Source organism: Myotis daubentonii, chromosome 7 (genome assembly GCF_963259705.1).
Source record: "Myotis daubentonii chromosome 7, mMyoDau2.1, whole genome shotgun sequence".
In the NCBI taxonomy this organism is placed as follows: domain Eukaryota; kingdom Metazoa; phylum Chordata; class Mammalia; order Chiroptera; family Vespertilionidae; genus Myotis; species Myotis daubentonii.
The window spans coordinates 30658979-30675639 of NC_081846.1; the positions used below are offsets into that span (position 1 = coordinate 30658979).

At 43.9% G+C, this 16661-nt stretch overlaps 1 protein-coding gene across 1 annotated transcript in view; it reads left to right on the top strand.

Annotated features, from left to right (window-relative positions):
* The first annotated feature begins 8344 nt into the window (after nt 1-8344).
* LOC132238332 (nuclear body protein SP140-like protein) overlaps nt 8345-16661 on the top strand; it is a 131537-nt gene continuing 123220 nt past the window's right edge. Inside the window, exon 1 of the mRNA XM_059703493.1 lies at nt 8345-8468. Within this exon, the coding sequence (XP_059559476.1) occupies nt 8437-8468 (32 nt within the window). The 5' untranslated portion in view covers nt 8345-8436. The remainder of the gene's footprint in view (nt 8469-16661) is intronic.

The following is a 16661-nucleotide window of genomic DNA, read 5'->3' on the forward strand; positions in this document are numbered from 1 at the left end:
TAAAGATTATGTAGCTTAAGCATGATTGTTTGTAGTTAAAGTGATTAATTACCCGCCTGGCACTTAGTTGAGGGGTTTTATCCCCTCCCTGACTTCAGGGAAAAATCCCTACCTGGGGAAACAACCTTTCTGGGAGAGGTGACCTTGGTTAAAACACACAGCGCTAAGGGGAGCAAACATATTAAGAACAGTATGCCATATATGCCAGGTCCCTTGAAACAGCAAGGATGGACCGGCTCCCGGCATAGGGGTGCCAGAAGATGAGAGAGAGCAAGATATTGAAAACCTATTTGAAGAAATAATGACAGAAAACTTCCCCCACCTGGTGAAAGAAATAGACTTACAGGTCCAGGAAGCGCAGAGAACCCCAAACAAAAGGAATCCAAAGAGGACCACACCAAGACACATCATAATTAAAATGCCAAGAGCAAAAGACAAAGAGAGAATCTTAAAAGCAGCAAGAGAAAGAAACCCAGTTACCTACAAGGGAATACCCATACAACTGTCAGCTGATTTCTCAACAGAAACTTTGCAGGCCAGAAAGGAATGGCAAGAAATATTCAAAGTGATGAATACCAAGAACCTACAACCAAGATTACTTTATCCAGCAAAGCTATCATTCAGAACGGAAGGTCAGATAAAGAGCTTCACAGATAAGGAAAAGCTAAAGGAGTTCATCACCACCAAACCAGTATTATATGAAATGCTGAAAGGTATCCTTTAAGAAGAGGAAGAAGAAGAAAAAGGTAAAGATACAAATTATGAACAACAAATATGCATCTATCAACAAGTGAATCTAAGAATCAAGTGAATAAATAATCTGGTGATCATAATAGAATCAGGGACATAGAAAGGGAATGGACTGACTATTCTTGGGGGGGGAAAGGGGGGTGGGAGATGCGGAAAGAGACTAGACAAAAATCGTGCACCTATGGAAGAGGACAGTGGGTGGGGAGTGAGGGCGGAGGGTGGGGCGGGAACTGGGAAGAGGGGAGTTATGGGGGGAAAAAAGAGGAACAAATGTAATAATCTGAACAATAAAGATTTAATTTAAAAAAATTTTAAAAAAAGAATGTTGGACTTCTGCCCACGCTGAGTGTCTCAGTTGGTTGAGCATCCTCCTGTGCAGAGAAAGGTTTGCCTCATGGGTTATGTGTTCGGTCCTGGGTCGGGACGTGTACAAGAGGCAACTGATAGATGTTTCTCTCTGTGTCTCTCTCTCCCTCTTCTTCCGTCTAAGCATGTGCTTGGGTGAGGATTATATATTTTAAAAAAAGAATGATAGAACTACAGAGAATACTGAATTCTAAGCTCAGCTTGGACTATTGTGCTTAATTCCTGATAAAGAAAACATCAAGCCCTGAAACTCAGAATGGGGCTTTCTAAGTAGATGCACCTGAGAACTCTGAACTCTAGATCCTTCTGAACCCACTGTCCTGCAAGAGAGACCCCTGTCCCTGTTGGTAGACAGACCACTGCCCTACCACTCCCCCCCCCCATTTTGCCTGAACTAAAGCAGTGTCCTGCTTCCCTTATCCCTCCTCCTCCCAAGAAAATTCTCACAATAAGTCTCTTCTGCTGGCTGAAGAGATAGTTTACTCCAACAGAGCTGCAGGTCTGGCAACATGTGCTGTCACAGCAAGACGAGTAATTTGTGTAATGGACAACAATATGTCATCAAAAGAGATTATAAATAGATGTTCAGATGGTTGAAAGAGGCATCTGCCATCCCTATTTTATATTCTAACATAGTTTCTCCAGGATTCATTCCCACACACAACCACTGAGCCATGCTGGCCAGCCAGTCCTGGTCCTTTAGAAAGCTCATCCAGAGAACCCAGATAGCCAGGGTGACAAGCCTATGGTTCAGGTGATCCATGGAACCATATCTATAACTCTATCTTAGCAGCAGAGCCCCGCCAATGGCCCTATCCAATTGACTAATACAGCCTATGCCCTCACCCATTCAGGCAGCCTAGCCAGTGAGCCCACACAATCATGAAGCATAGCCTGTAGCTCCACCCAACGAGGGATCCTGGAGGTGACTCTGCCCAATGTGGAACAGTCTCTATCCCCATCCAATGCAGTATGCCACTGGAGGCCCCTCTCAATCAGAAAATGTGGCCAATTACCATGTCCAACATCAGAGAACAGCCAGAAAGTTGACTTATTGTGAAGCCCTCCCTGTAGCACAGCCAACTTCAGGGAACGACCAACGGCATCACCAGAACTCAGATCACAATTGAAGGCCCAGTATGAGTGTGAAGCCCTTATAGGAGCCCCAACTGAGCATTAAGTCCAGCCAGAGACACCATCAGACTAGGGAACACAGCTTGAAACTCTACCCAACCAGGAGCTATTGCAGAGCCCAGCCTGTAACCCTGACAAATTACAGAGTGCAACCTTTGGCACCAACATACCACAAAACACTGCCTGAAACTTCACTCAACAAGAGGTGACTGCAGAGCTCAGCAAGTGGACCCATCAAGCCCCAGAGTACAGCCAGCAGTTGTGCCTGATCAGGGAGCCCAACCTGCAAGTTTACCAAACCACAGAGCTCAGCCATCATCCCACCACCAACCTCAGAGCACAGGCACTGGCCTTCCCAACTGAGACCCTGATGACATATCCATCTTCTCATGGATGCTATCAGCTCTGCTGTACTGTATTCCAACCTGAGCTGACTGTTGAAGGCATTTTTCTGGTGAAGTGAACCTGTAAATTCTATGAGAGGAGATGCTTATTTATGTGCACTGATACCAAACAAAGGGAATCAAGGATCATGAATATTTGGGTAAACATTGTACTACTACCAAAAAAAAACAAACCCAAAAATAAAAAACTAATAAACTCTAATAAACTCTAATAACTACCCTTAAAGAAATGGGGATATATATAAGTTGTCTGACAAGGAACTTGGAATAATCCTTGCCAGGAGCAGGTCCATCCTTGCTGTTTCGGGGGACCTGGCATATATGGCATACGGTTCTTAATATGTTTGCTCACCTTCTTGGCGCTGTGTTTTAACCAAGGTCACCTTTCCCAGAAAGGTTGAATCCCCAAGTAGGGATTTTCCCCTGAAGTTAGGGAGGGAATAAAACCCCTCAACTAAGTGCCAGGCGGGTAATTAATCACTTTAACTACGAACAATCATGCTTAAGCTACATAATCTTTACTCCCTGGAATGGAGATAAGAAACGCCCTAACCTTTGTAATAGAGATTGACAGGATTAAAATGAACTGGTATAAATACAGATGTAACAAGACAGCAAGACACAGAACTCAGAACACAGAACTTAGAACAGAATCAACAAGACAGAACTTCAGAGACAGAATTCAGAAGACAGAACCTACACGGAGCCTGCAGACAGAGGAACTTCGCTGGAGAGAGCATGGCAGGGGATCCTGGACTGAACCTTACTGCGGAGATTGGCAGGAGAGCCTGACTAGAACCTGGTGACTGGACCTGGCTGGAGAACCTAGCGGGGGAACATGGCCACAGAACCTGGCTGGAGAACCTGGAGTACCTAGCAAGAGAACATGGCTGCAGAGCCTGGCTGGAGATCTGAAGCAGAGCCTCTCTGGAGATCCAGACCAGAGCTTGGCTGGAGATCTGGGCTAGAGATCCTGGCTGGGCTGCTGATCAACTGAGCGCTGTCTCCCTGTCATTCCTTCTTCGCCGACTCCGTCCACACCTTTGGGGACCCCTGGACCTGCTGGGGTTGGACCCCAGCAAATCCTCTTAAAGAAGTTCAGTGAATTATAAGAACCCATAGACAGACAACTAAAAAAAAAAAAATGAACCAAATGAGAAGTTTAACCAAAAAGAGAAACTATAAAAACAAACCAGAAATCAATAAAAATGTATATTTTTAAAGTCTTAAAAAATAAAATAAATAAATACAAAGAACTTTTTAAGTGACTGGGAACAAATTTATTGAAATCAATAAGAATAGCTATTCTGGAATCATTAATTTAGGCAGAAATCCTTTGTGCATCCTTCTCTGAGTGTATCCCTCTGAGTACCTCTGTGCAGGGACAGTTTAACTAATTCTTTTCCCCTGCTGGCGCCTCCTTATGACATCCACTTCTGTCTCACAACCACTGAGTCTTCACGAAGCCGCAGGGGCCACCTCCACTGCTTCTGTTCTGTTCAGCAACTCTGAGGTCTCATGCATGGATCCTCCACTCAACAGAAGCACCCACTTACAAGCCAAAAGAAGCAGGGCCACTGCCCAATGGCACCTTCTGTGTGCTGAGTGGAGATCATTAGAATGACCTAAGTGTACGACTTTTCTTGATACATATGCATCACTTGGCTATCCTAAGGTTCAGGACATTCACCAACCGGTGGTCCGTGGACCACTGGAGGTCCGTGAGGTCCGAAAGGTTGGCAACCGCTGGTTTAAGGAAACCTTTGGAGCAGCAGTCGCCAACCGGTGGTCCGCAGACCACTGGTGGTCCGTGAAGTCTGAAAGGGTCACCATGATTAGTAATGGATGAAGGGGGAACTTGCAGAAATATTGAGTAGGGCTTCACTGTTCATTCAATGGCCTCCTTCACTGGTACATCCCAGCTTCTTGTGGTGCCCAGCCCAGCTAACACTCTGGGTCTCGCTGGGAGACCCCAGGTCGAGGTAACTCCCAAGAAACATTCCTCCCCCTTCCTGAGGCAGGACTGACACCTGCAGCCTTGCATTTTTCTTATGAGGCAAGTCTGATGTGGAAATGCCTGGTCCCAGTGATGGCAGCAAGATTCCACCAGGATTCCCGGGATTAAACATGGTGAACCCCGTAAAAGTTCAGCCTGTTTTTTCAGTCATGCAGTTGGGCATCTGAGTCAATAAGAGTTGGGTGAGGCTAAGGCTGAGGTTCTGATCCTCCAGGAGGCAGAGAACACTAATGGTGGAAGAGGGTGAAGACAATCCCCAAGGGAGACAGTGGTTGAGGCATGGCAGATATGATACCCCACAACTTCCTTAAAATCTCACATTTTCTCTTAATCAGGCACTCTGTCATTCATTTTTTAACTTGTTTAACAGTTTTAATTGCTCTACATAGCTCACCACCTAGTAAAATCAACATGCCTGGAAGGGATGTCAGAATGATTCTCTTGTGTTCACCCTGGGAATGCCAGTCTCAAGCTAAGGAGGAGCAGGTTTGAGCAGTTCTGTCTCCAGGAAGGTGAAAAAGGCAAGGTCACTGTGGGGCTTCAGGACAGAATGAACCTCTCTGGGAAACAGAGGGGCTCTGAGTTGGTGGGAGGGGCCACAGTTTCAGGACCCCCCTCAATTTTAAACCCAGACTTCTCTGTCCATATCATAAGCTGGTTTTTGTGCTCATGAACTGCCAAATATCAAAATTACCTCAAAATTAAATCCATAAGTCATTTCACCTTTATTTAGATAGAAATAATGGTGCTTCTATTGCTAATTTAGAGGGTTCAGGGGTGGGCAAACTTTTTGACTCGAGGGCCACAATGGGTTCTTAAACTGGACCGGAGGGCAGGAACAAAAGCATGGATGGAGTGTTTGTGTGAATTAATATAAATTCAAAGTAAACATCATTACATAAAAGGGTACGGTCTTTTTTTTTTTAGTTTTATTCATTTTAAACTGGCCAGATCCGCCTCGCGGGCCGTAGTTTGCCCAAGGCTGGTTTAGATAGACACAATCTTGAGAGAACAGGGATAACATGTCCCCCCTTCATCCATTACTAATCATGGTGACCCTTTTGGACCTTGTGAACCACCAAGGGTCTAACAATCTTGAGAGATAAGGGATTGTTAGTTTTGGTTTCTCTAAACAGGCAACCAGATGCAGTTCTGTAGGTTTCATTCCTGCCCTCAGGAAGAGGGAAGAATGTTTCTTGGGAGTTACATCAACCTGGGTCTCCCAGTGAGTCCCAGAGTGTTAGCTGGGCTGGGCACCACAAGAAACTTGGATGTACCAGTGAAGGAGGCCATTGAATGAACAATGAAGCCCCACTCTTAATATTTCTGCAAGTTCCCCCTTCATCCATAACTAATACCATGCAGGACCAATAGAGGGAAGTGCAGATGTGGCTGGAGTCAAGTCTGGGAGGAAAGGGCTACCCAGTTGATGGTAATGGGGACTCTTAGATGCTAAAATGAGCAATGTGATGGCAGTAACAGGGTCCTTCCTTTGTTTGTGTCTACACCATGTGTCTGAGGCTGGGTGGTCATGAGAGAGAGGCATTATGTGGTTTGAGGGGGTTTCAGGGAGTGTGGTGCTAACCAGCAGTAACCAGGGTACTGTAATGGGGCGACCTGCAGAGAAGACCACCAGGGACTCAGATCAAGATTTAGGAGCCTTTATTAAGCTGGCCAGAGGCTACAGTTACAGCAACCTGCCGAAGCAAAGACTGAACTGCAGTGCTTACTACCGGAGTTACAGCGTTTTTATTTGCAAAAACCACAAAGTTAGTTACAAAGCCTTGTTTACACAATTTGTTCCCGACACAGTACATCATCAGTACAGTGACCACCTTCCTACCTATGTGCCCTAGGAACAGAGAGTACAGCGTGCCCCACCTGGCCTGGGCCCCAGCACATCCCTATCTATGTGTTTTAGGAACAGAGAGCACAGCATGCCCTGCCTGGCCGAAGTGCCAGATATGGAGCACAGCCCAGGTACCACGAAAATCTATCCTTGTTCCATTCTGGCTACAGGTCACTAACTTCCCCTGAGGTGGAGCCCAGGGCTCCAAATGAAGGGCTGTAGTGATGGTGGCGACTGTGGGGTGGGACAGGCCATGTGGCCCTGATCCAGCCCCCTTCCACTTTGGCCTGCAGAGGGGTGTTTCTCGTGCATAGCCCTAAACCTTCCGAATGTGGCCCAGATAGGATTAGTATGTTCCCCTATGGTCCCCTTCTCTTCTACACACCTTAACTTAACCTCACTCCTTAACCTCTTCTTCCTCTGCCCAGATGTCTCTTCCCGACCCCTTTTCTAAGGATTCACTGCCTTCTCTATAGAGATAATCACATTTCCCCTCCAACAACCCATCTGGATTCTTACCAGCTTTGTAGGAAGACTCAGGAGTCTACAGCTATACCCACATTGAACTGAGTCACAAAGGTTCTACTAAGTTCTACCACACCCCAGTCCCTAAAAACTGAAATATTGCCATTGAGTGCGATCAAGTCTACACAGCCATGCAATTGCCTGGGGTATGACTGCCCACCTCTTTACCCATCTAGGGCACAAATGGACAAGAACTCAAGGAGCAAGACATACACCCAGGTGCTTGACTCCTTTCAAGGTGTTTGTTTCCCTGCCCCCTCCACCACCCCTCCGCAAAAAAAAAAAAAAAAAAATGCATGCCTTTCCACCTGAATTCCAAACCAACTGACAGGCAAAAATGTGAGACAGATGGGGAAAAAAATATCAGCTTTATTTCTCAGAGAAGCTGGGGACATGGTTTGGATATGTGTCAAAAAATAATTCCTCAATCTGAACCCCAGAACTGGGCTTATCCACAAGGCCCAAGGCTGCTCCAATCAACCACACACATTCCCCCCACCCCAGACCGCTGTCCCTGTGCACTGGAGCTCAGAGGAGCACAGAGCCCTGGCCCCTCCAGCAGGATGAGCCCAGGGAGACCCACCAAGGAACAGACTCACCTTCACAGAACTCCAGCCTCAGAGACTCCCAGGAAGAAGGGAGGGCAGGGGGCCAGGAGTCCTGCTGACTAATGGGCCCCCTCCCAGAAGGGGACATCGGTGTGGGGCCTGAGTGCTCCCACTTGGGTCCCAGGTGCCCTCCTCTCCATTTCTGCATCCGCAGAGGTGCTGGGTCTTCATCCTCTGCACCAGAGGCTGCTGATGCTGTTGCCTCCGCTTCCTCCTGCCCCTTAATTCTCAGGTCTGGGACTCTGCCTCCTCTCAGGGACAACCCTGTCCCCACAGGGTCTCCCAGGCTGGAGACTCAGCCCACAACTATCCTCTGAATGGGAACTGCTCCTGGTGAAGCTAAGGAAGCATGTCCCCTGGGTTTTTTCTCTGCCCCCGGTCCCTTTTGAGTCGCTGCCTCTCCTGCTCTCCAGGTTTCCAGGCCCCGTAGCTAGGCTATTTCCCTGTTTTTGGAGTCGTTGCTCAAACAAGAAGACTCCTGGAGGCTGGCCCTGCCCCTCCCCTTGGGTCCTCCTCCCCTTGCCTCCTGGTCCTGACTGTCTCTTTTTGTCCTCCATTCCTGCTGCCACATGTCCTGATGGCTGAGAACTATTGGGGGGCTGCAGAAGGAGGGAGACATGTCTGAAAACACTCAGAAATTAGTTTCACTTTTAATTTCCCCATTTGGGAGGAGCTCTCCCTGGGTGATTATACACACTTCCTCCTCAGGACTGGGTAGCCACACTAGATGCAGGCTGGGGACACAGGAGGGCTACAAGTCCAGAAAGGGCCCAGGGCAACACGATGGCCAGTGGAGGCACTGAACTCAGCACCAGGTCAGTCTCTGTCTCCCTTCCTTTAACTTTCTCTCAGATTGTGCTGCTGCTTTAGTGTGTGTCATTAGACACTTCTGTAAACCTTGACCTCATCCTGCTTTACAAGAACACTCATGTGCAATGTAATGAAATGCAGGAATACAAGTGAGGGAATCACATCTTTAAACTGCAGAGGGACAGTTGCTGGTGTGAGTGCAGCTGCCACAACCCACAGGACTCTTGTCTTACAGCTACTGCTCAGCTGGCAGCCCATCTGGACTCAGCTGTCATTTCTGATGCTTTGAGACAGTGATTTGTTATTTTTTAATGATGTCTGAATGCTCTCATTTCCCTCAGTCCCCCTTTGCCTTAACCTAGGCTGTTCTAAAGTAGGTACTTTAGAAAATATAAAATTCTGGATGCCATGGTCTCCTACCTTTACTGGGAAGTGGTCAGCCTGGGCTTATTCCCATCTCTGGCTAAGGGTCTGGGTTCTTCCCCCAGGGATCTTAATCTAAGGGAGTAAAAGGAAAAGGAAAGCAAGATGGGAAAGAATAATGTAGGTTGAGTATTTTCATCTGTACTTTGAATTTCTGCTTAGTATTATGTTATATCTCTGACAAGGCAATGGCTAGAAATTCTGTTCTTTTCTCTAGTAATGGGTCAGAAATAACATCCTATATAATAAAGCAGTGATATGCAAATTGACCATCATGCCCTTACACATGATGGTCACTTCCATGTGGTCACAAGATGGCTGCCACAAAATGGCCTGCAGGGGAGGGCAGTTGTGGGTGTTCAGGCCAGAAGGGGAGAGAGGGAAGTTGGGGGGGACCAGGCCTACATGGGAGGGCAGTTAGGGGCAATTGGACTGGCAGGGGAGCAGTTAGGCTTCGGCTTTGATCAGGCTGGCAGGGGGTGGTTAGGCGGTGATTAGGCTGGCAAGCAGGTGAACAGTTGGGAGCCAGCAGTCCCGAATTATAAGTTGGGCATCCCCCGAAGGGTTCCAAATTGGAAAAGGTGCAAGCTGGGCTGAAGGGTACCCCCCCGCCCCTGTATGAATTTCGTGTACCAGGCCTCTAGTTACTTAATATGTTTGATTGGATATCTTTTTAATACAAAAGAAACACATTACACAATCTTGGTCATAAAATTTCAAATGACATGGATGTATGTAGAAGGGAAAAGTTCTATTTCACCACCCACCCCACTGTAGCTTCCAATTCTGGTCCTGTTGAGTATTGTGGGCATGGCATTTAATAGCTTTCTCTTCACATTTACACATATAACTTATTTTCCTAAAGAATAATATGTGTCTTGTTTTTTGTTGAATAAGATTATTTTCTAGAAACCATTCTGCATTTTACATTTAACATTTTTTAATATTAAAATTATTAGAGGTCTTTTCATGTTAATAAACATATGGATCCTCCTCACTCTTGACAGCTACATATTACACCATGGAACTGATATACCAAAATTTTTAAATTATGTTCCATTTAAACCATTTATGTTCATTTCAGTTGTTTACTGTTACCAACAAATCGCAATAAATAACAATTATACATTTCTTTGTGTTTTTTTTTTATGTACAATTGTTTGTCTTATGTCAAAAACCAAAAAGTAAAATTGTTGAGGTAAGGAGTACTAATATTTAATTGTTTACAGAGCCTACCAAATTTCCTTCCTAGTGGCTGAACCACTATATTCTGCTACCATTAGGCATGAGCCATCTCTCCACACCCAGACTTCACAGAGGTGCCAAATAAGGGAATGCATCCTGTTCATTTGCATTCTCAGATTACATGGTCGGTTGAACAGGTTTTTGTGCCTATTGGCCATTTACAGTTAATTGCCTGGTCTGTCAATTGCTGGTTTATTTTGGGCCAATGTAATCAGTTGAGATGATTGTCCTTTCTTTAATGGTAAGAGAGTGTTTGCTGCCCTAGCCAGTTTGGCTCAGTGGATAGAGCGTCAACCTGTGGACTGAAGGGTCCCAGGTTCGATTCTAGTCAAGGGCATGTACCTTGGTTGCGGGCTCCGTCCCCAGTAGGGGGTGTTCAGGAGGCAGCTGATCTATGTTTCTCTCTATCCCACTCCCTTTCTCTCTGTAAAAAATCAATAAAAAATAAAAAAAGAGAGTGTTTGCTTGCTATGTAGTCTGAACTTTATAAATATACTTCCTTGTCTTTTAACTGTTTTATGGTGGCTTATATCTTATTAAAGCTTTCAAATTTAGAGCAAAAAATTATTATAGTACTGATTTTATAAAATAGATGCACCCTTATTATTACAAACTAGGGGCCCAGTTCATGAATTAGTGCACCTTGAAAGGAACTGTGGGCCATGAGGCTGTGATGTGCACAGGGGTGGGGCTCAGTCCATCCTCCCCTCCAACCATGGACCCTGATTTCCTGTCTGCCAGCAGTCCCGCTCTCACTGCTGCCACTCCTATGTGCTGACAGTGCTGACCCTGCTCGTACCTGCTGACAGCGTCGAGCAATCAGGATCAACCCCAGGCTCCAGCAGCGGGTGCAAGTAGGGCCGGCACCAGCAGTCAGTGTCAGCAGTGGTTCCAGGGCCAGCAGCAGGTATGAGCAGGGCCCATGCCAGCAACAGGTGCGAGTGCCAGCAGGGACCACGGCATGTGGGAGCAAAGGATTTTCAATAACCACCAGAGGCTTGCCCCAATGATAGTGACCAGTGCCCCACCTTGGTCTGGTGCCCCTGCTCACCTGCTTTACCATCTTGCCGTGGCCAATGCCCGCTATTTTCCATACTCTGCCACCTACTGTCAATGCCTGCCATGTTCCATGCACACCCCCTGGTGGTCAGTGCACACCATAGTGAATGGTTGTTTGGTTCTTCAGTTGTCCTGCCTTTCAGTCTATTTGTATATTAGCCTTTTATTATATAGGACTAGGGGCCTGGTGCATGAAATTTATGCACACTGAGGTCCCTCAGTCCAGCCTGCACCCTCTCACAATCCGAGACCCCTCAGTGGATGTTCAACTGCCAGTTGGCCATCCCTCTCAATCCGGGACCGCTGGCTCCTAACTGCTCATCCGCCTGCCTTCCTGATCACCCCTAGCCACTCACCTGCCAGCTAGATCGCCCCTAACTGCTCACCTGCCTGCCTGATCACCCCTAACTGCCTCTGCCTGCCTGTCTCATCGCCTCTAACCACCTCCGCCTTGGCCCCCACTGCAGCAGCTTCATCTGGAAGGACGTCCAGAATGATGTCCAGAAGGTCATTCAGCTGTCCAGTGTATTTAGCATATTACACTTTTATTATTATAGACTAGAGGCCTGGTGCACAAAGTCAGTTCTCAGGGGAAGGGTATGGATTCAATTGCTCGATCAAACCTAACATTCCAGCTTTTTTGTTTTATGGAATAGGGACAAAGTTCATATCTTCTGTATTTACTTCCTGCTGAGGGTGACATCAAGATCACAGAGGATTGGACTTTGATAGTAGTCAGCTGGATGAGTGGTCAAAGCAGCATGATTTCCCCCAGGAAACTGGGTGGTGAAAGCTTGAAAGTAGTCCTGCTGAGTAACAGAAAGTAAAAGCTGGTCCTGAGGTTGTCACAGTGTCACCTGTTTGGTTTTGCTGTTCTTCTGGGCCTGGAGCTGAAATACAACTGAGGCCTGGGGTTATCTTAGGGTGATACAACTTAGGGTTATCTTAGGGAGGAAAAGATCAGAGGTCTTATTTGCCTGACTAGTTATTTGCTGGGGGAGGGTAATTTACCCTGGGGGCAAGGTTCTTATTTTCCCAGTTTTAACCCTTGCTAGGCATCTGGAGCTTTCTGCCCTGGTGAGTTTCTATACCTGTACCTGGCCCAAATTCCTTGCTTTGGGGGTCAGAGGGATGATGAGGCCTGGGCACAAAAGGAGGTTGTGATGGAGTCTAGGGGTGGTATTTCCTGAGTACAAGTAGGGCTTGTAACCTGGTGGAGACAAACTATTTTATAATTTTAGTATTATTGAGGCAAAAGCTAGAACAAGAATAGTGACAAATGGTCTGCTGGAGGGAAAGAGACATTAATTTGGAGGGTTGTCGTCTAATATACCAAAATGAGGTTTATTCTCAAATCATTTACTCTTAAGTGTCCTTGGTTTAAGGAAGATAAGATTTTCTAGATGTCTACAAACTGCTTGGTATCTGAATTTTCTAGAGGGTTGCAAACTGCTGTTATACTATCTCAGTTTCCCTGTTCTGCTTGTTTTAACATTTCTCCTTCTAAAACTTTCACGAATATTCTTACAACTTTAACTTACTCTCTTTTTCCTTCAGAATGCATGTCCATGCCTTATTCTTCTATTGTCAACTCTTAGAAATCTTAATTTTCCAATGATAACCAAAAAGTAAACAGCCAGCATATCTTTCTCTTTTTAAATTGTTTATTTTATTGTTTAAAGTATTACATATGTCTCTTTTTCCTGATTGATCCCCTCCCCACGCCACTCCTACCCCTGAGGGCAAGCCCCTATCACCCCAGTGTGTGTGTCCATTGGTTATGCTAATATGCATGCATGAAAGTCCTTTGGCTGATCTCTAACCCCAATTCCCCTGTCATTTGTCTCTGGATCTACTTTTGTTCATCCGTTTATGTTGATCATTATATCCTACATATGAGTGAGATCATGTGATATTTAACTTTCTCCAACTGGCTTATTTTGCTTAGCATAATGCTCTCCTGTTCCATCCATGCTGTTTCAAATGGTAAAAGTTCCTTCTTTTTATAGCAGCGTAGTATTCCTTTGTGTAGATGTACCAGAGTTTTCTAATCCACTCCTCTGTTGATGGGCACTTAGGCTATTTCCAAATCTTAGCTATGGTAAATTGTGCTGCTATAAACACAGAGGTGCAGATATCCTTTCTGATTGGTGTTTCTGGTTCTTGGGATATAACCCTAGAAGTGAGATTACTGGGTCAAATGGGAGTTCCATTTTTAATTTTTTTTAGGAAACGCTATACTGTTTTCCACAGTGGCTGCACAGTCTGCATTGCCACCAGCAGTGCAAGAGGGTGTTTTTTTTTCTCTCCACATCCTCGCCAGCACTTGTCGTTTGTTGATTTGTGGATGATAGCCATTCTGACACGTGTGAGATGCTATCTCATTGTTGTTTTGACTAGTGACTTTGAGCATGTTTTCATATGTCTATTGGCCTTATGTATGTCTTCTTTTGAAAAGTGTCTATTTAGGTCCTTTCCAAAGTTTTGATTGGATTGTTTATCTTCCTTTTGTTAAGTTGTATGAGTTCTCTGTAAATTTTGAAGATTATACCCTTATCTGAAATAGCATTGGCAAATATGTTCTCCCATGCAGTGGGCTTTGTTGTAGTTTTATTAATGGTTTATTTTGCTGTGCAGAAGCTTTTTATTTTGATGCTGTCCCATTTGTTTATTTTCTCCTTAGTTTCCATTGCCCTAGGAGCTGTATCGACAAAGATATTACTATGACGTATGTCTAATATTTTGCTGCTATGGATTCTTCTAAGATTTTTATGGTTTCTCATCTTACATTTAAGTCCTTTAGCCATTTTGAGTTTGTTTTTGTATATGGTGTAAGTTGATGATCTAGTTTCATTTTTTTTTAATGTATCTGACCAAATTTCCCAACACCATTTATTGAAGAGACTATCTTGACTCCAATGTATGCTCTTGCCTCCTTTGTCAAATATTAATTGAGCATAATGGCTTGGTTCAATTTATGGGTCCTCTATTCTGTTCCATTGGTCTATATATCTGTTTTTATGCCAGTATCAATTTTGAGAACCATGGCTTTGTAATATAGCTTGATATCTGGTATTGTGATCCCTCCAACTTTGTTCTTTCTCAGGATTGCTGTGGCTATTCAGGGTCTTTTTTTATTCCAGATGAATTTTTGGAGAGTTTGTTCTAGGTCATTGAAATATGCCCTTGGTATTTTAATGGGGGTTGCATTGAATCTGTAGATTGCTTTGGGTAGTATGGACATTTTAATGATGTTGATTCTACCAATCCATGAACACGATATGTTCTTCCATTTGTTTATGTCTTCCTCTATCTCTTTTTTCAATGTCATATAGTTTTCCGAGTACAAGTCTTTTACCTCCTTTGTTAAGTTCATTCGTAGGTATCTTAATTTTTTTGTTGCAATGGTAAATGGGATTGTTTTTTTCATTTCCTTTCTGTGAGTTCATTATTGGTGTATAAAAAGGCCATAGATTTCTGGGTGTTGATTTTGATTCCTGCTACATTGCTGAATTCATGTAGTTTTCTGATGGAGACTTTGGGGATTTTTATGAACACTATCATGTCATCTGCGAATAAGGACAGTTTTACTTCTTCTTTTCAAATTTGGATGCCTTTTATTTCTTCTTCTTGTCTGATCGCTATGGCTAGCACTTCCAGTACTATATCGAAAAGGAGTGGTGAAAGTGGGCATCCCTGTCTTGTTCCTATTCTTAGGTAAAATGGATTTAGTTTTTGCCCATTGAGTATGATGTTGGCTGTAGGTTTGTCATATAAGGCTTTTATTATGTTGAGGTATGACCCCTCTATTCTCACTTTGCTGAGAGTTTTTATCAAGAATTGGTGTTGGATATTGTCAAATGCTTTTCTGCATCGATTGATATAATTATGTGATTTTTATCTTTCAATTTATTTATGTGATGTATCACATTTATTGACTTGCAGATATTGTACCATCCTTGCATCCCCGGAATAAATCCCACTTGGTCAAGGTGCATGATCTTTCTAATATAATGCTGGATCCATTTTGCTAGAATTTTGTTGAGAATTTTAGCATCTATATTCATCAAGGATATTGGTCTGTAGTTCTCTTTTTTTGTGATGTCTTTATCTGGTTTTTGAATTAGGGTAATGCTGGCTTCATAGAAAGAGCTTGGAAGTGTGCCTTCCTCTTGAATTTTTTGGAATAGTCTAAAAAGGATAGGTTTTAGTTCTTTGAATGGTTGGTAGAACTCCCCTATAAAGCCATCTGGACCAGGGCTTTTGTTTGCTGGACAATTTTTGATTACTGCTTCTTACTGTTTCAATTTCTTTGGTAGTTATTAGCCTATTCAGGTTCTTTTATTCTTTCTGACTGAGTTTTGGGAGCTTGTATTTTTCTAAGAATATGTCCATTTCATCTAGGTTGTCCAGTTTGTTAGAATAGAGTTGTTTAAAGTAAAGCATGTCCCAAAATTAACGCAAGAAGTAATTGTGATGGAAAATACAGGTTTATAATTAAAAATTGTAAAATTTTTATTGATTCATAAAGAATACAGTATAGGGTTATGTATGAAATAGATATCGGGTAAATGGCCTCCAAGGCTTTGCTGGCACATATGCACTCTTTTGTTGAAATTTTCCATGGCCGTTTTGCATAAATGTGGCTGAATTTCATTGATACAGTGCTCAATTTCCTCCTTCAAGGTGTGGGTGGTCGTGGGCTTGTTAGCATAAACCTTAGACTTCAAAAAACCCCAAAGGAAAAATGTCCAATGGAGTTAAATCGCATGATCTGGGCGGCCAATTCTGATCACCAAAACGGGAAATTACACGACCAGGAAATGACTCATGCAGCAATTGAATTGTTTCTCAGGCTGTATAGCATGTGGCACTGTCTTGTTGAAACCACATGTCGTCCACATCCATATCTTGCAATTTAGGCACAAAAAAATGGATTTTCATGTCGCAATAGCGAGCACCATTAACTGTTATTGCCTGAGCAGCCGCATTTTTGAAGAAGAATGGTCTGATGATGCCTCCAGCCCAAAATCTGCACCAAACAGTGACACATTGTGGATGCATTTGTTTCTCAACAATCACTCATGGATTTTCTGAACCCCAAATGCGACAATTTTGCCAATTAACCAAGCCATCAAGATGAAAGTGAGCCTCATCAAAATTCAGCCACATTTATGCGAAATGGTCACGGAAAATTTCAACAAAAGAGTGCATATGTGCCAGCAAAGCCGTGGAAGCCATTTAACTGATACACTATTCCATACATAACCTTATACTGTATACTTTATGAATCAATAAAAAATTTACCATTTTTAATTATAAACCTGTGTTTTCTATAAAAATTACTTCTTGCGTGAATTTTAGGACACCCTTTATTTTTTCGTAATCCTTTGTATTTCTGTGGGATTGGTTGTTACTTCACCTCTTTTATTTCTAATTTTGTTTATTTGGGTCCTCTCTCTTTATTTCTT